Source organism: Patiria miniata, unplaced genomic scaffold (assembly GCF_015706575.1).
Source record: "Patiria miniata isolate m_02_andy unplaced genomic scaffold, ASM1570657v1 HiC_scaffold_21, whole genome shotgun sequence".
Classification (NCBI taxonomy): Eukaryota; Metazoa; Echinodermata; class Asteroidea; order Valvatida; family Asterinidae; genus Patiria; species Patiria miniata.
This window is the reverse complement of record NW_024037060.1, coordinates 1,836,863-1,855,309: the sequence shown is the minus strand read 5'-3', so window position 1 is coordinate 1,855,309 and position 18,447 is coordinate 1,836,863. Positions and strand designations below refer to the sequence as shown.

Here is an 18,447-nt window from a genome sequence, read left to right as displayed (position 1 = left end):
AACTGATTTAAATTTTCCTACGGTGCTTCTTAAGAAGCACCGTTGGAAATGCCTTCTTTCGTTGATTTCTTCAAAATGAGAACTTGCCAGAAAGGATAATTTCACAGGGAGTTTTGTCCCCTTACTATCTTTCACCAGTATGTTTTTCAACAATAATTACGCCAGTTACTTTTTTGGATAGCTGCAAATGATGGACTCGGGCTTTAAGCTATGCTCAGCAATTTCTGGGTTGGGCTGCCAATATATTGCCAAGGCTTGATTGACTCATCTTCTTGATAGCGACCTTTACCGTTGCAGCAACTTTAACATGTTTGTCACAGGACTGGCTGCAAAATTGGGGGGGGGGGAATCAGTCTTGGAACAAGACTAACGGTCTCCATGAAATAGAAGGCTTCGTTAGCAGAAAGTTTGTGTGCTTATAGCAGCGCCATGAAATTAGGCCCTAGTTATCTAGATTTTCTATAATGTGCATGGATATACACACATATACTGGTGCTTTCACAAAGAATATGTCTGTAACTAATAAGCAACACCTTGGTCTCTTGAATGTTATTCTATATCTTATTCAGTTTTCAACATTTAAACATTTGAAGTTTTCACTAGTTATTTCCTTTTGTAACGAATCTGTAAGGTACAGCGGTCAATAAAGTGCATTCTAAGATAATAAGAAATAGTTTCTGTCTCCAGTGATTGATCAACTTCAAGGCTGGTTGTTGTGACAATTGTGAACTGGCGTCTGTTTCGACATAATTCATGTCACTCTGCAGGAGATTTGCCAAGCATCTTCAAGGATATTAAAAACACACGGCCACATTGCAGCAGTCAATTTTTTTCCCTTCTCCTTAGACCAATCTGAGCATGCTGTCGCGTACTGTACGCTCACTTACATGTAGGCCCCCTTCAATGAGTGTAATGTATATTACAGTGAACATTATAAAAATGGAATGAAACAACATTGCATTTTCCATGCTAATCAATGAATTTGATTTTGTTTCTCTTATATGATTTTCATATATATTTGTTTTTTTCCAACCAAAAAACCCTCTGTTTTTCTTATTTGGTGTTTGTGCCACCGACTAAATAAAGGCTGTTTAATATTTTGGTCACAAATGGTTATACATTGAAAGCAGACCGGTTCCCGGTTTGTACATTGTTGATACTGATTGCAGGACCGGAACCAGCCTATCCTGCAAGAATGGAATTATTTTCGGGCAACCAGTTAAGTTGAAATTTATAAAGTAATGTTTCTATTGCCAAAAGTGGGCTGAAATTTTGGTCAATATCTCATTCAAAAGGGAATAAGTTTAGTATTGCTAGAAAAATAGCAATTAAAAAAAGGAATAAATTTGGGGGAATAATGCAACTTTATTTCACCTTAAAAACTAACAAAGAACAATTTGTTTAGAAAATCGATTACACATAGCATATATACAGCCACTCATATAAAATATTATGAAAAATATACAATGAAAGTTTAATAAAATGAGCAGATTGGAGACAGATTTGCTTGGAGACAGAACCAACATTTATATATATATGTCTATTCCTCAAATTTCATCTGATTGACAATTACGTGATCCATGCAATGGAGGTTCTATTTACCGTGGAATAGAACTTCTATTTTTATGGTGCGGTCACATGATCAGCAACCCGGCACCAATCAGATGACGAGAATATTTAGGCGTTGTTTAAAGTTTGTTGGTTCTGTCTCCAAGCAAATCATAATTTTAGTTAATTATCACATTTAATTAACAATCTTACTTTTTGAAGTTTTTAACATTTTTTTCCCCTGTATAATTATTGATCCTCATGAGTCATGACTCAACAGTTTTCCATTTACATTCACCCACACACATGTAAACATCGGCAATCGTGGACCCCCTATTGTCCCTATTAATCCTTATTTCTTTGTTTTTACTCTGAACTTTTTAGCAACAGCTCTCATTGGTTTTGTACACGAATTTCAATCATGGACTATCGGTCAATCGTGGACCCTTTGTTTGCGCCCTAACCCTTTTGTCCTTAGTCCACAATTGCCTGTGTTTACATACTCAGTGTGACTGCCCATAAAGTGCGTGTTGTTTATATCGAGCTGCCCCACTTTGTTAGTGCATACATTCAGAGATGTTATGCAGAGTTAACCATGAGTTAACTGAGTGTGTATTAAAAGTTTTTGCGGAATAATTTCGCAGTTAACATCCGTGTGTACTGACTACCTATTCCCCAACAACACTATTCAGTAAGTGCTAACCTTGTACCTTACACGTGAAGAATACTGGAAGGCCCTATTTTACTGTTTATATAGATCATTTGATGTGTTACATGTAAATGCAGGAATGTTCATTAAATTTTAACTGATAGTCCTTGCCTGTCTGTTCTGGCTTCATGACCAAGAGGCACGTTAGCTTTGCCAACTTTGAAGAACTTGTGTCGGTTATGTTTTGGAATACCTGTATTCCTTGTTTCTCATTGTTCATAAAGAACTGTGTGAGGATAGTTTCCCATTTATCTGGCAATTTGCAAGTGAGGCAAGCCCAGAAGTACCAGGAGCCATTATCCAAACGCTTAAGCGGACCCTTACGCCTACTTTGATGCTCACAATACAAATAAATTCCTTCTCTCGTTACTGCAGCTGCTTTGATTTCCCTCGGTGGCCTTTCGTAAGTATTGGCCATCATTGCTGTAACAAAACAAATATACTTTTATGTTGTTGAGACAATCAATTCAAAACAATGCATTAAAATGGACTATGAAAATAAGAATCCCAAACACATTCATCAAATTATTTTTATTCTCCAATATGCTTCTTGTTTATATCACTGAGATAACATACAACTTTGGATTTTGGAAACGATGCTTTCTCTCATTTTGTGTCTAATTTTCTTTTGTACAAAGTAACCTTTGATATTCTGAGCCTCTGGTAGATTCATTGTTTGAAATAAAACAAAAATTTGTTATTCAGTTTTTAAAAAGCAGTATAGCATTAAATTTTTAGCCATTGTGCTAAATGAGGTCCAGCATACAAATTCCATGGAAATTTATAGTCTGGTAAAAAATAGTTGGCAATAAAAGTGTAATTGCATGATACACTGCGCAACTTGCAAACATACCTTTGTTCCTTCCAGAAGATGACCCAGCACCCTTTGACTGTAGCGGCCCATTCTTCCTGTCAGGTTCCATCCCTGCAGCAGCTAAAAATTAAAGAAAGTGATTATCTTGTCTGGCTAAACACTATACTGAAAGGGAATACATACAACAGTTGCTTTTGCTGTAATTTTTAGAAATGGATGGATTTTGGGGATTAGTATTTCATTATCTGGCAATAAAAGCGTAATTGCATACACTGCTTGGAAACTATAATACGCTAGGCTTGCAAACATACCTTTAGACTCGTTCCTTCCAGATGATGACCCAGCACCCTTTGACTGCCACGGCCCATTCTTCCTGTCAGTTTTCGTCCCTGCAGCACCAAAAATTAAAGAAAGTGATTATCTTTCCCAGCCGAACACTACAAGTCTCAGATACCGAGTGGGGTTCAATCAAGCGCCATCGACCATTCAAGCATAGAGTTCAATCACAACATGACTAACCCACATTATACACTTTACCTTTTCTCAAGAACTCTTCAACATCTGCAAGCACATCTCGTCTACCAACTGTAGGCTGCTCCAGGCCCTCCATCAGCATATCGGGCCAATCATTTGGATTTCGTTGCATCAGTGCACAGAGAAACTGAAAGGCTTGCTCTGCTGGGTCGTCAGCATACTTTATCTTGATAGTCTTGATTTCATCAGAATTGAATTCGCAGTGTGTAGCGAGTGGCTGCCAACAGGTTGACAGCTTATGCGACCGATGTCGGAAGAACTGCTCGCACCTAATGCGGTTCTGGGATGAGGCTGATTGAGCTTGAGATGTTGATGAAGCCATTATTCTGCAACAACAAAGTTATGGCAGTGACATAAAAATACACTTTTTATACAAATTGTGTTCATGTTACTTACATGTTTGTCAGTTCTTAGAATACTGACGGTTCTCCCAAACATGGCCCATCATCACATCATGAAGCAGGCCCATGGCTTAAAGCCTTACATGTATAAGGGTGTGTGGTGAAACAAAAAAAATGGTAAATCCATTTACAAATTCTCCAAAATGTTTATCCATTTTACAAATTCTCCAAAACGTTTAAACAAAACCTGAATTAAAGAAAAGGGACCGAATTCACGCGATCTTTCTTTAAGTTATAGCACACAAAAAAAGACTTGGTTGGTGAAATACTGAGGACTTTTTCTTTGCCCAATGGAATTTTTCAGTGGAGAAATTTGCTGGCTAAAGATTTAGTTAAGTTGGCCTGATTTAGTTTTGACATTTCAGAGCACTCCAGGTCCCAGTCTGGCTCAGCCCCATAAACGTATCTCAGGCATGGACTTAGCCCCACTAGTGTGGCCGTCGGTATGCTGCGCTGAACCCAAGGTATCAGCGCAGCATACCGACGGCCACACTAGTGGGGCTAGCATGGACTAAGCTCCCTCCATAGAGCAAGCATGCTGGGGACTGATAATAGTGATAGGCTACGTGAGGAAAATTTCTCTTTGAGAAAATCGAAATCAGGACAGTTTTTTCCCACTAAAATGTCACTATGAACTGCACTTACCTGGTTAATAACCAGGGGAAATTAAAGGAAAGAACATAGTATATATAATGCCACTTCTTTGGTTGTGTACAAACTAAGTCTACGTAACATAGAGTCAAGTGCATTTTGAAACTAATTTTATCAAAATTGGAATTGTTTCTCAGGGAAAGAATGTTGCAACCTGATGCTGCTTTTTTCTTCACATAATATCTCGATGAAGGTCAGTCATTGCAAAAATGATGATAAGACATGAATCTGACACTGAGAAACATTTCCATGGAAAGATTTCCATATACGAAGTTCACTCAACACCCTGTGTACAAACCCTATGAGATTGGACTGAAAAATTCTAAGTGTTTTCTAAGAAAATGCTTGTATTTTCTCACTGCTCAAATTGACTTTGATGACATGAAATTGCTATCTGGGGGCTTGTTAGTCAATACAGAGGAAAATTAGTGAACTTCGCATATGGTAATCTTGCCCTGCTGAAGTAGCGTCGGGTTGCAACATTCTTTCCTTTCTCACTTCCAGAATCATATCTTTTCAACATTTTTGCAATGACTGACCTGCATTGATTAATATATATATAAATTCGGCTATATAGCTTGAATTTCCAGCTTTCCTCTATTCTAGGCTCATGACATGGGGAGACTCGCCATGTGATGAGCTAATCCGAGTAACCATGTCCAAATGTTAAAAAGTGATCAGTTGAGTCCTATTTACTCGGACTAGTGATGAGCCTAGAATTTAGGAAGCTGGAAATTTCAAGCTATGGACTACGCAGCCATGTAGCTTGAGTAACTCCAGCTTAACAAGCTCATCGGGAATTCACATGACATGTGAATTCCTGATGAGCTTGTTAAGCTTGAGTAACTCCAGCTTAACCAGCTCATCGGGAATTCACATGACATGTGAATTCCTGATGAGCTTGTTAAGCTGGAGTTACTCAAGCTAGCAGTCATGGCAGAATAGTCCCAAATTTTCGGACTACATGTAGCTCGGGAGGTAACACACTGAGTATATGTGTTCTTATTCCTCCATGACATCACATCATTTACAGCTGTGCTACCGAGAACCACCATGCAAATGGAGGAATTATTTGATGTTGAACCGAAGTCTTACCCATAAAAATGGACGACCTTATACCGTGCACTCTTACTCAAAATCTCGTTACTAACGTAACACTAACACTGAGTAACAGTAAACAGTAACAGTAACACAACTTCACAAGACAAGAGTTACATTCAGTGATTCACGGCAAAACAGTATGCAAATTTCCCGCAACAAAAATAGCTCTGACTAGTACCCAATGCCATTCGTATCAAGAAGAACGCTAGTGGGCGCAGGGGACCAGTTAGATGTGATAAGGGATTCGGGAATTCCCCGGCCCCGGCGTCACATACGCAATCTTGTCTGGTTCCCAGACCTGACAATTACTCCCAACGCTCACGTCTTAAATTGTAGGTCAGGCAGCCTCCGCGGCTAAAAATAAACATGACGACATTAATGGCCCTTTTTCAAAGCGTGGCTTCGTTTCCGATTTCGCTTTATCACTTGTTGTAGCTTTTAATGTTCTGATCAAATCTTTAAATAAATCACTTGCTTCGTAATATCATACAGTTATGATAATACAGTTTGATTTCATGTAACACTGGGAAAGGGTTTAAGACCAGCCAGTTATGTCTTTATCATCCATTTACGACCGGCCACGTGACAGGCTTTCGACCAATGGGCATGGGTAAACAGTCTTAGGTATTTATGAATAGAATTTACAAATACCTCAGAGAGTATACCCATTCCTATTGGTCGAGAGCCCGTCACATAGGTAGTTTTAAACTGCTGATAAAAGGCTGGCTACTTTTAAACAATTCCTGCATTCTGCATCACATTGCTCCACCTGTGCCAATTTCGATATATATTACGAAGGAGATTTTTAGCACTATATACGCACGAGTCACATTCAAAAGACATGGCTAAAGGGTTGTTTCGCAAAATGTGGAGGTAAATTGTGGAACAAAATTGTTGGAAATTTGTGAAATTTGACTTTGTTTGAGTCTTTGACCAAAAGGTATTTATTTATTGCCTAGACGTCTCCATGACTGGTTTTGTACAATGGCTGGCACAATACTTCCGCCATTTGGGGGGCCATAGAGTTACTCTGCCTGGATCAAATTTTTCTTCTGCAGCCAATTAACGTATCACTTGATTGGCTTAGGGAAGGAGGACTTAAAAAGTAAATGAAAAAAGAGAAGAGGGTCAATATTGTACCGTTATTTTAACGTATAATCGACACTAGAAACTAAGGAGCCTAAATGCATCAAACATCAATTTATGTCCACGCTTCCTCCTTAAAGGACTCAATTACATAACTCGAAATTTCTTTTCACACCATCTTGCAATTTAATTTCATTTCAGTATAAAGTCTTTCAAAGCAAAAATATACAGCATATTAAATTCTAAGGCTTGGAACCTTTAAAAGGATTTCAAAGGATAAAACAGTATGACACTTTTAAAAAGAGTGTAATGTATATTACAGTGAACATTATAAAAATGGAATGAAACAATTAACATTGCATTTTCCATGCTAATCAATGAATTTGATTTTGTTTCTCTTATATAATTTTCATATATGTTTGTTTTATTCCAACCAAAAACCTCTCTGTTTTTCTTATTTGGTGTTCGTGCCACCGACTAAATAAAAGGTTAATATTTTGGTCACAAATGGTTATACATTGAAAGCAGACCGGTTCCCGGTTTGTACATTATTGATACTGATTGCAGGACCAAAACCAGCCTATCCTGCAAGAATGGAATTATTTTTGGGCAACCAGTTACGTTGAAATTTATAAAGTGATGTTTCTATTGCCAAAAGTGGGCTGAAATTTTGGTCAATATCTCATTCAAAAGGGAATAAGTTTAGTATTGCTAGAAAAATAGCAATTAAAAAAAGGAATATATTTGGGGGAATAATGCAACTTTATTTCACCTTAAAAACTAACAAAGAACAATTTGTTTACAAAATAGATTACACATAGCATATATACAGCCACTCATATAAAATATTATGAAAAATATACAATGAAAGTTTAATAAAATGAGCAGATTGAAGACAGATTTGCTTGGAGACAGAACCAACATTTATATATATATATGTCTACTCCTCAAATTTCATCTGATTGACAATTGCGTGATCCATGCAATGGAGGTTCTATTTACGGTGGAATAGAACTTCTATTTTTATGGTGCGGTCATGATCAGCAACCTGGCACCAATCAGATGACGAGAATATTTAGGCGTTGTTTAAAGTTTGTTGGTTCTATCTCCAAGCAAATCAAAATTTTAGTTAATTATCACATTTAATTAACAATGTTACCTTTTGAAGTTTTTAACATTTTTTTTCCTTGTATAATTATTGATCCTCATGAGTTATGACTCAACAGTTTTCCATATACATTCACCCACACACATGTAAACACCAGCAATCGTGGACCCCCCTCTTGTCCCTAATCCTCATTCCTTTGTTTGTACTTAAACTTTTTAAGCAACAGCTCTCATTGGTTTTGTACACGAGTTTCAATCGTGCACTATCAGTCAGTTGTGGATGTATTGTTCGTCGATCCATTGTCCTTGGTCCATGATTGCCGGTGTTTACATACTCATTGTAACTGCCCTTAAAGTGTGTGTTGTTTATACAGAGTACATGATATGACCTAGCTGCTCTCACTTTGTGAGATGCTCTTATCATTTGATATTGAAAGTTTCTCAGTACAGCCAAGTTACTAGATCATTGTTTTAAGGTGTTATTATTACTCATCCAGTCATTTTTATTTCCGAGAATGCATGACTAAATTTCTCCTTTCTTAAATATTTTCTTGTTCCAAGTATTCTGTTTTCACAGTATACATGCAAGCACTGTCCCATGAGCAGATAGTGCATGTAGATAATTTGATCACTTGTGATCAAATGCATTACATGTAAATACTTGAGTTTTCGTTAAATTTCAGTGTATAGTTCTTGCCTCTCTTTTCTGGCTTAATGACCGTGAGGTTCTTCAAATTTGCCAGTTTTCTGGAGCTTGTTTCAGTTATCATCTGGTGTACCTGTTTGCCTTTTTCCCCAGTTTCCATAAAGAAATTTGTGAGGACATTTTCCTTTTTTTCTGGCAATACACGAGTGAGACAAGCCCAGAAGTGCCATGAGCCATTTCTCGAACGCTTAAGCTGACTCTGATGACGTGGGTTTTCACAATACACGTCAATTCCTTCTCCCTTTACTGCTGCTTTGATTTTTTTTGGGGGCCTCTCATAAGGACGAAACACCATTGCTGCAACGAAACAATAAAATGTATTGTTGACAAAATCAACTCAAAATAACGTATTAGAAATGGACTATAATAATAAGAATCCCCAACACATTCATAAAACTATTTTGTTTTTATTCTCCAAAAATGCTACTCGTTTATTCACTGACATAACATACAAATTTGGAATTTGGAAAAAATGCTTTCTCTGATTTTGTGTACAGATTTCTTTTGTATAAAGTAACATTCAATACAAGGGTGCACCCAAGGGGACCCCCCCCCCCCAGGCTGGCCTATTTTTTAGTAGTATAACAGGGGTGTAAGTGGTGCCACCAACGTCAAAATAGTCCCCCCCCCCAAAAAAAAAAAAAAAAAAAAAAAGGTTTTTTTTCTGCGGCCAAAAATTTTGGGCAACATTTTTTGGAAAAATTTAAATTTCCGAAAAACTTGTACAAAAAAAAGTTTTGAGCCCCCCCCCCCCCCCACAGCCAAATCCTGGGTGCGCCCCTGATTCGATATTCAGCTACTGGTAGATACATTGTTTGAAAGAAAACTACGTCTGTTATTCCATTGGTTTTTGAAAAGAAGACGAGCATTCAATTTTAGCCATTATGCTAAATGAGGTCCAGTATACAAATTCCATGGAAACTGACAGTCTGGTAATAAATATTTGGCAATAAATGTGTAATTGCATACACTGCTTGGCAACTAGAGTTAAATACGCTATAGCCATGCAAACATACCGTTGCTCCTTCCAGATGATGACCCCGCACCCTCTGACTGCAGCCCATTCTTCCTGTCAGGTTTCGTCCCTGCTGTAGCAACAATTACAGAAAGTGATTAACTTGCCCGGCCTAACACTATAATTCTCAGACACTGAATGAGTCAGGTTTCAACTAACTGTCCCTATTCCATCATTTCTATGGCAAGTCCAAGAATTTGCGCAGGCTATGTACCATACGTAACCAAAGTTTAAGGCCTCTACGATATTCGTAGATGTCAGTGTTTGTGATTCTACCGTTGGGCATCCGCAAGGAGAATACCCACAAGAATGTTTATGTTAGTAGCACGCGATGATTATGTAAAGAAAAGAGAACATGGTGTTACTTATGGGACAAAAAGGGGACCTTTTTTTCCGACATCCCCTCCAACTAAAAAAACTCTTTCATGATGCAAACCGTCATACAAATATATTTTATTATTTACTGGGTACGATATTCAAAGTGTACCTTTCAACAATAACTTCATATCAAGACATCAGGGTTTTTTTTAGGTTTGGGGCTATTAAAATGTTTCCGTTTCAATTTGAACCAAAACAGATTTTGACAATAATCTGGGGTTAGCAAATTCATAAGTAAACATGCCATATAATGTACAACAGCAAAAATACATGTTTTCTACCTTTAGATGTTTCCTTTTCTTTTGATGGCTTTCCAGAGCTTGCTTGAATAGGCTGCATCGCAGGTCTACTTTTAGTTTTTGAAGACTGCTTCTCTGTGTTGGCAAAAATGTATAGTCAATAAATGTCTGGTCAGAAATGTAAATCTGTAAGAATTACTCTGTGCCAAATTAAGCCTAGAGCACAAGTATTTTTTACAATTGATTTCTTAGGGTGAATAAATGGACACTTCATACAATAAGCATTCAAAAATTAGGACACATGTATAATAATGTGAGGTGTAATGCTGTTGTTACCTTTAGTTTGCATAAGGCCAAAAAAATATAATAGTTCTGCTTCTGGTTACCCTACCTACCCTATTTCACAGCCCCTACCCTAATTTTGTTTTGGGGAAAAATGAGGAAAAAAAACCCTCAATTACTACCTTTTATCCTCGACTACACACATACACCTCGATATCATCATACACAAAAAAATTGCCAAATTGTTTCCCCTGCCTACCTACCCAATTTTCAAGTGCCACGTACTGTAATTGGAAGAACTATTTTTGTTTTGGCCTTAATAAGTGGATATCCTCAAACTTAGCTGGTCTTCCTAAGAAAATTGTTTCATAATTTTACCTTCTTTCAAGAATTTTTGTTGCTTGACAAACTCCACCAGATCATTTCTTCCAATCTTTTTCAGACCCTTGATCAGATGCTTTTTCCAGGTACTGGTAGAGGGTTTCCTTTTCCTCAGGTCGCACAGCATCCAAAATGCCGGATTCCGGCGGTCTTGCTTGATTTGGTCAACCTCAGAAGAGCTGAAGTCCAAGAGAATTGCAAGTATTTCCCAGTCTTGTGACAACCTAGCAGCCAACTTTACGAAAAATTTCTCACACTTACGTATGAAAGACTCATCTTGAGCTGCCATTGTAGAACCACATGTACTATGCCTGTGTGAAAATGAAGATTAATTTATTACAGTGAGCCTCCATTTATAGAAACTATTGCAAGGAGATCAAAGTTCTACTTTTCTACTTCTGACATCAGCACAAATTGGAATTTGTTCAATACTTAATCAAATTAAAAGCAGCCTAGTTTATTATCTAATATTTTTATTTATAAATTAAAAGCATTCTGGTGATATAGAAAAAAATTATAAGCATGATTCATTATAAAGAGGAGACTATGTGCCAGAGGCAGTTGGGCGTACTGTAGTACTCTCAACAGATTGGCATTTACAAGTTTTATAGGGGGAAACAATTTGCTAGGCACAAAATAGACCAACTTTGTCATGATCATGCTGGCGATCGTGAAGACTTGTATATAGCGCCTTGGCGCGTTCACGGTACATCGCGCGGTGATTGCCATCTTTATTTTCGTGTTGCGTTTTGTTGTTATTGTCATTTTACCCCCAAATTTCCGGCCCTCAAAAATTCAAAACATGCCCCTGCATGTTTTTTTTAATGTCGTCAACGGAAAGATTCCCATATCTGGCCATCAGTAATTTTTCCCTTAAATAACCCATCAGCCATCAAAAAGTGGCAATATGTCCTTAAAAGTCAAAATTAGCGCTGAAGTTTTACTGAGAAATCACTTACAAATTTTCAGACCAGTCCTATATGGTTTGTGCACAGGGTGACAGTACAAGTGATGGCCAGATATGGGAATCTTTCCTCGTCAACTTGTTTGGTAGGTCAAATAATTTTAAAGTGGATTTTGTTCCTTAACCCTAACTAACTAGGGGGTATGCAAAATCGTATTGAAATTGGAGGATTCAGGACTGTTAGGGCTATTATACTTATAGTTATACTAGTTATAGGAACTGGGCTCATAGATACACAATTGCCATAATGCCCAGGTTCCATGGTAACTTAATCTAGCTTGAATAACTCCAGCTGACATGCTCATCATGAACTCTACATGTTACAGCTTGAGTTTACTGAAGCTAGAAATTGACATGTAACAAATTCCTGATGAGCATGTCAGCATGTAGGCCTACTAATGTTGACCTAGCTTGAGTAACTCCAGCATGGGCGTCACCAGGATTTTTCTAGAGGGGTGCAAAACATATTTTTCCAAAAAGATTCTTGTATTTCTCAACCGTATTCTCGATTTATCAGTTTAAGAGGGGGACATTCCCCCACCCGTTAAATTCACACCTCTTTTTCTTTCTTCTTCTTTTTGTTGTTGTGCCCCCTTGCCCCCCCCCCCTCGCGACGCCCATGAACTCCAGCTTAATGCTTATCGCATTAAACATTATAGCCCCATAAATGTGGCCTATTTACTGGACTGCCTCCGTAAACATAGGCCACACATCCACATGTACAAAAACGTGTCGCACTTTGCCAAATTTAGATTTTCACATTTAGGCTTAGTTTGTAGGGTTTTTTTGCTTTAGAAGCATACTCACCCTCTTTATAGGCTAATCAGAAAGTGCTGCCTTTTTCAGATGTCAAATTTTTGTGAAATTTCATGTTGAAATTTTGATACGCAAACGTGTGCAAATGAATCTGGAAATTTCACGAAAAATAGACATCTGAAAAAGGCAGCACTTTCTGATTAGCCTATAAAGAGGGTGAGTATGCTTCTAAAGCAAAAAAACCCTACAAACTAAGCCTAAATGTGAAAATCAAAATTTGGCAAAGTGTGACACGTTTTTGTACATGTGGATGTGTGGCCTATGTTTACGGAGGCAGTCCAGTAAATAGGCCACATTTATGGGGCTATAAACATTACAGCTGGAGTAGCCCCACTAGTGTGGCCGTCGGTATGCTGCGCTGAACCTAAGGCAGCATACCGACGGCCACACTAGTAGTGGGGCTAGAGCTGGAGTTACTCAAGCTTATATTGACCTTACCCCTAGAACTATGGGTATTACAAGTAATACCATAGTTCTATGGGTATGTTGACCCGTGAACGTTCACCATGTTCACGGGTCGTCATCTCTATCACGTCTATGGAGTTTATTACTTGTTAAGTTACTCAAAAAGTTAGAGATTTTCGGGTTGATCGTGTAGGCCCCCTACATGTATTAATTTGGGCTGAAAACATATACTTATGTTGAACTGAAGGAACGAGCTTACTCGGAGGCGGACAAAGCTAGACTCGCTATATAAGAGAAGGTCTTTTTTTCATTACAAACACAAGAATTACATACATTTTAGTTTTACGACATACCTGCTGCGAGTTCACCACAAAAACAGTCGTGTGACGTGTTCAAATCCCCGCGAAACCGCCAGCTCTGACTGGTAACCCTTGCTGCCTTTCAAGAACCTTACGGGGCGGCGCGGGACCAGTTACGTGATCATCAGGGAATTCCCCCACAGCTAGCACGCAATTGACCTTTGTTTGCGCGGATGCGCTAGCCACGTTGTAATTGGCGGGAAAAACTGCATTGCGCGTCATCATATATACCACCAGCGCTGGTGCTGCGATTGTAAAAACTGTGCAAGAGATACGAACCTTTTCGAAATGGAAAAAGCAGGCTATAATATAATTCCTGAAAACGAATTGGAATATTTAGACCAAATTAGTAGCCGGGAAAGCAGAAATACGGTATATACGGCTAAGTGGACCCACGAAGGCGCAGAACGCATGGTGGCTGCAAAAAGCTGCAATAACTTCCGGGAGGAGGAAGTCAGAATTCTGGCAGACTGCAAGCCGCACAAAAATGTCATCGAGTTTTTGGGACTTGTAAAACTGAAGATCCCTCCAAATGGTTTTGTCATTGTGACAGAGTTGGCTGAGAAAGGTTCCCTCTGGTGCGTGATCGCCCAGAACCGCGGGAACTGGCAGGAATACAGGCAGCCAGTTTGGCTGAAATGGGCTAAGGAAGGGGCCGAGGCTCTGAGGTACATCCACCAGAAGAACTACCAACATGGGGATGTGAAGTCACCCAATTTTGTGATTACAGATGATGATACTTTGAAGATCTGTGACTTGGGCACAGCAAGACCATACACCTACACTGCATCCACGAACACCGTGAGGGGATCTTTTCCGTGGATGGCGCCAGAAGCCATGGGCAAGTGTGATTCAGAGGTAGGCCTAAACACAGATGGTGGACAGAGGAAATCTTTCCAAGTCACAGCAAAGTCAGATATTTTCTCGTATGCTGTAGTCATTTGGGAACTGATTACTGGCAAGGTACCCCATGAAGAGAAGGACGTGCTTGAGATTCTAAAAGCTGTTCGTGAAAATAAAGAGCGTCTTAAAATCCCCAGCGAGTGCCCTGATAGTCTTGCTGACCTCATGGTGAGGTGCTGGGATGCAGATTACCGTCACAGACCAAGCATGGAGGAGGTGCTTCAACGCCTTGTGGAACTTGATGAGACAGATGCAAGTGAGTATTGTATTTGAAGAGTTTGATTTTTTTTATTTGCACTACTCTGCATACAATTGAATAGCCTGAGAAACTCCAGCTCCAACGCTCATTAGGAATTCAACATCCTGATGAGCATTGGAGCTGGAGTTTCTCGCACCACCACACATTGCCCTGTTAATTATAATAGACTGACTTTGTCCACTGTGCACATGAGCAACCAACACCTCTCCAAATACCAGACAGCATGATCCAGCCATGCACGTCTTTATGCTCAAACTTTAGTGCATGCACGTGGTACATATTTTAAGTCACAGCTGTGATTGATCAAAACACAATGGCCGGGGCTATTAATGTATCAGTCTATTGGCCATCAAAATCTTGATTGATATCCAACATGGCTAATTTTGTGTCTTCCTGACTCAGAGCTTGATGCAATTGCATGGGACAGAGATGCAGATTGTGCCAGTGGATCAAGGAGCAGGATGGTGTCAGCAGAACACCATAAGTTTCAGTTGGATCTCGGTAAGTTGCAAATATACTTCTAAAATATTATCCAAAAATGTTTCAAGTTTGATAAATAATAATAACATTCCATTTTGTTCACCCAGAATTGGTAAATGTTATATTCAATGAATACTGATTTAAATGCTATGCAGAGAATTAAAGTGAATGAATCTAGATCATCCATACTTCTGTACATAGGCTTTTATGTTAAGGATCTCCCTCATCAATAAAAGGAGACTGATAGTTTATTTGATGTGCACTTTGCTATGGATCTGTACCAGAGTCTGATGCTCTGCTTATGCTTCTTAAGTTCTTTGCAATAAATATATATATTGTGCACGTAAAATTAATGTTATTATCAAACAGGTGTAAAACTGCTGTAAAATTGGTGTACATTAAACTTCTGTAATTGTCTTACACAGCCGATGACCCTGATGACAAGGGAGCTGAAGACGATCAGCAGCTTAGTCAAATAGAGTGTGAGCAACTTTTCTTAAATGTGGCAGATATGTTGTCACAAATGTGGGAAAGAGTAGCAATTTTCTGTGGTTTTACCTCTGATGAGGTTAATAACTTCAAGCGGGACAACAAACCACCATATCAGGCATTTCAGATGCTGTGCATCCTGAGGAAAAGGGAACCCTCTGCATGGACAACGACCCTGAGCAAGGCTTTGGAAAAGGTGGAACGAAACGATGTGCTGGAGTTTCTCAACAGACGCATTTTCTTATTAAAAAAAGGTAAAATTTTTGAAAAAATTCCGACTAAGGTAGACTAGGTTATGTTAGAAAAAGATGATAAGTTTAGGGCAGTTCACATCATATTATTGCAAACTTACAAAGGCAACGAAACTTGCAAAGACAGTGTGAATTTTCAAAAACAATAAGAAGTTATGGCATTTTGCACCGTTTTCTCTGTAGGTTCATCTGAGGCTTTAGCGGGAAATGAATTGATATGTATAGTATGCAGATTTTGGTTTCTGCAGTTATATTTGTGCAATACTGAGCACATTATACAATGGGTAATCATGATATTCATGCATACAAACCCGGGAAACCCCATTGCAAAACTGCTCATTTTTGTTAACATGGAAACTGAACAAATTTTTAGAATCTCCAAAAAATATCTTGAAATTATTGTTGCACGGGTGTAGTTGAATTATTGTACCATTTAATGAAATCCATAAAGTACGTGCGTGTTTATAATACACAATGACAGCAACCAGCACTTGTTTTACTGGTTGAATTATTGCAGTTGCAAGTGGAATCATGATGGCATAATTTACACCGTTCCTTTGTTACTTCACATTCACAGGTGCATCTGAAACTTATGTTTCTCCCGGAGATCGTGTTATGATTGATTGTCTCAGTATTGGGATCATCAGAGGACAACGGTATCTCAAGGCATGGAGGCATTACTTGTTCAAAATCGAAGATTCTCCACAAACAACAGAGGATGGTACTAGCTACTACTTCTATGGTAAATTGAGAGATGAAAGTGGATTACCAATCTACTTCATTTACTATCAAAAGGACTATGAAATCTGTCTGAAACATTTCGAGATGATAGCAGCGAGTACAGACAAAAAACCATTGTACATGTGGTATGTCAATGTGCTGGATCAAGATGAGGGATATGGGGGGCCAGGAAGAGGTTCAAGTGTGTACAAACTGCAATTTAACGAACATTCAAGAATATGCTGGGCTTAAAAAATAACATTCAAGAATATGCTGGGCTTAAATAATGCATACTTTTGCTAGAACATGGACTAAATTGCAGGATTAAAGCTTGCTTCCTCTTTAGTAATCAAAAGCATGAAATCAAGAAAAGCAAGTATAATTAGGAGTTGGAATCCCACTTGAGCATGGTTGGTTCTTCCTCAGTACTTGTAATAGTGCTCATTCAGTGACAGGCAATCCCTTGACTGTAATTTGTCAGTATGTCATTTTTCTGGTATCAATTGATCAACCAGGAATTTTAAGGTGTAATTATTACAGACAGCATATGTTTTAGATTGGGCTGTCCATTTTCGAAAACTTTAATATCCAATTACTTGAAATTGCATTTGACCGAATATTTGGATATTGGGAACAGCCAGCTGCAACTGCGTGCTGCGCCAATGAAAAGTTGCACGAAGAGTACGCCAGTCTACTTATATGGGTGCTGTCGTGTTTTTTTTTTAGTATTTTATAACTGTAAATGGCTTTAACTGGCTAAAAGGATGAGAAAAACGAACCGTTGTCAGTTGTCAACAAAAGCATTACCGTTGACAAAAAGTGGCACTTGAAAATAAAGCACCCAACTTTACAAAATAAAAAAATTACAGTTGTGTGCATAGCTTTTTTTGTTTTGAATATTCAGACTGGCAAAAAGCTATTCAAACCAGCTCTGGTTTAAGATTTTGCCATATGATTGCCATCATCCTCTGTATTATACAGTGTATTAAATATTACTCCTATAATTCGTACAAAGAGTGGAATATCCCCCCCCCCCCGGCACCCTTTCACCAGGGCCGGGCTGCTTAGTTTTGGATATTGAAGGGTGATTGTATACCCTTATGACTATTGGCAAAGACCAACTTTTTTTGGCCATTCAACCGTCATGTCATGTATATAATGTATTGTTCATACAGCAAGGTTGAAACGTCACTTCTTATGAATGTAATGAAACTCCAATTTTTATTTTGAGAAAAGAAAAATGGATGGACATTATGTGTGGAAATTTTTTTTTGTATGGATGTTGTATATAATAATTGTTCAAGAAATTTTAGCTTTCAAAGTTCACATACACAAGATGATGTATATGTAAGATGGCATAAGTGAAACAAAATGATTTGCAATGGGAAATATGCATTAAAATAACATTACTTTGTATCCATTAATACCTAAGACCCATTCCGATTGGTCAAGAGAGCCCGTCACCTGGGTGGTTTTAAACCTCTAATAAAACACCGACTGATTTTATTCACAGTTTCCATATAAGATTTTTAGCGCTATACACACAGGAGGCCAAAACCATAGACACGGTTTTTGCCTCCTGTGTGTATAGCGCTAAAAATCTTATTTGGAAACAGAACATGAAGGAAATTGTTGAACAAAATTTGTAAAATTTTGACTTGTGACTTTTTGACCTACATGTTGTAGGATGTATTTATGAATGGGAATAAATATGTGCTTGGCCAGTTTTAATCAGTTACTTTTAAAACTGGCTAGGGGCTGGCCGCAGATAATTGGCCATGCTCTAGCAATTTTTAAACGTAGGCCTACTTGTTTAAACCGGCAAAGCACATATTTATTTTCTTTGTAA

At 38.3% G+C, this 18,447-nt stretch overlaps 2 protein-coding genes across 5 annotated transcripts; one reads left to right on the top strand and one right to left on the bottom strand.

Annotated features, from left to right (window-relative positions):
- Window positions 1-1,036: 1,036 nt before the first annotated feature.
- LOC119729728 lies at window positions 1,037-13,602 on the bottom strand. Of its 4 annotated transcripts, XM_038202438.1 has the most exons (6): window positions 13,491-13,602; window positions 11,214-11,263; window positions 3,609-3,931; window positions 3,383-3,460; window positions 3,111-3,191; window positions 1,037-2,680 (listed from the first exon to the last, which is right to left on the bottom strand). In XM_038202438.1, exons 3-6 carry the CDS (start codon window positions 3,925-3,927, stop codon window positions 2,319-2,321), a joined length of 840 nt encoding a protein of 279 aa, XP_038058366.1. In that variant the 5' UTR covers window positions 3,928-3,931; window positions 11,214-11,263; window positions 13,491-13,602; the 3' UTR covers window positions 1,037-2,318. The 4 variants fall into 4 exon arrangements, with proteins under 4 accessions (XP_038058366.1, XP_038058365.1, XP_038058367.1 ...); XM_038202437.1 differs by lacking the exons at window positions 11,214-11,263; window positions 13,491-13,602 and adding an exon at window positions 5,753-6,007; XM_038202439.1 differs by lacking the exons at window positions 1,037-2,680; window positions 3,111-3,191; window positions 3,383-3,460; window positions 3,609-3,931 and adding exons at window positions 7,007-8,954; window positions 9,674-9,745; window positions 10,332-10,424 and having other exon boundaries at window positions 10,950-11,263.
- A 101-nt stretch (window positions 13,603-13,703) lies between these two features.
- Window positions 13,704-18,266, top strand: LOC119729727. Its single transcript, XM_038202436.1, has 4 exons — window positions 13,704-14,655; window positions 15,061-15,159; window positions 15,564-15,881; window positions 16,456-18,266. The coding sequence occupies exons 1-4, from the start codon at window positions 13,785-13,787 to the stop codon at window positions 16,848-16,850; spliced, it is 1,683 nt and encodes a 560-aa protein (XP_038058364.1). The 5' UTR covers window positions 13,704-13,784; the 3' UTR covers window positions 16,851-18,266.
- Window positions 18,267-18,447: the final 181 nt, after the last annotated feature.

Excerpts from the sequence above, each read along its gene's own strand:
- LOC119729728 (XM_038202438.1), bottom strand. The coding sequence starts at position 3,927 with ATGGCTTCATCAACATCTCAAGCTCAATCAGCCTCATCCCAGAACCGC. Across the intron at positions 3,461-3,608 it reads TGAAGAGTTCTTGAGAAAAG|GGACGAAAACTGACAGGAAG; the intron begins GTAAAGTGTATA and ends TTGGTGCTGCAG. Across the intron at positions 3,192-3,382 it reads TGGAAGGAACGAGTCTAAAG|CTGCTGCAGGGATGGAACCT; the intron begins GTATGTTTGCAA and ends TTTAATTTTTAG.
- LOC119729727 (XM_038202436.1), top strand. The coding sequence starts at position 13,785 with ATGGAAAAAGCAGGCTATAATATAATTCCTGAAAACGAATTGGAATAT. Across the intron at positions 14,656-15,060 it reads ACTTGATGAGACAGATGCAA|AGCTTGATGCAATTGCATGG; the intron begins GTGAGTATTGTA and ends TTCCTGACTCAG. Across the intron at positions 15,160-15,563 it reads TAAGTTTCAGTTGGATCTCG|CCGATGACCCTGATGACAAG; the intron begins GTAAGTTGCAAA and ends TGTCTTACACAG.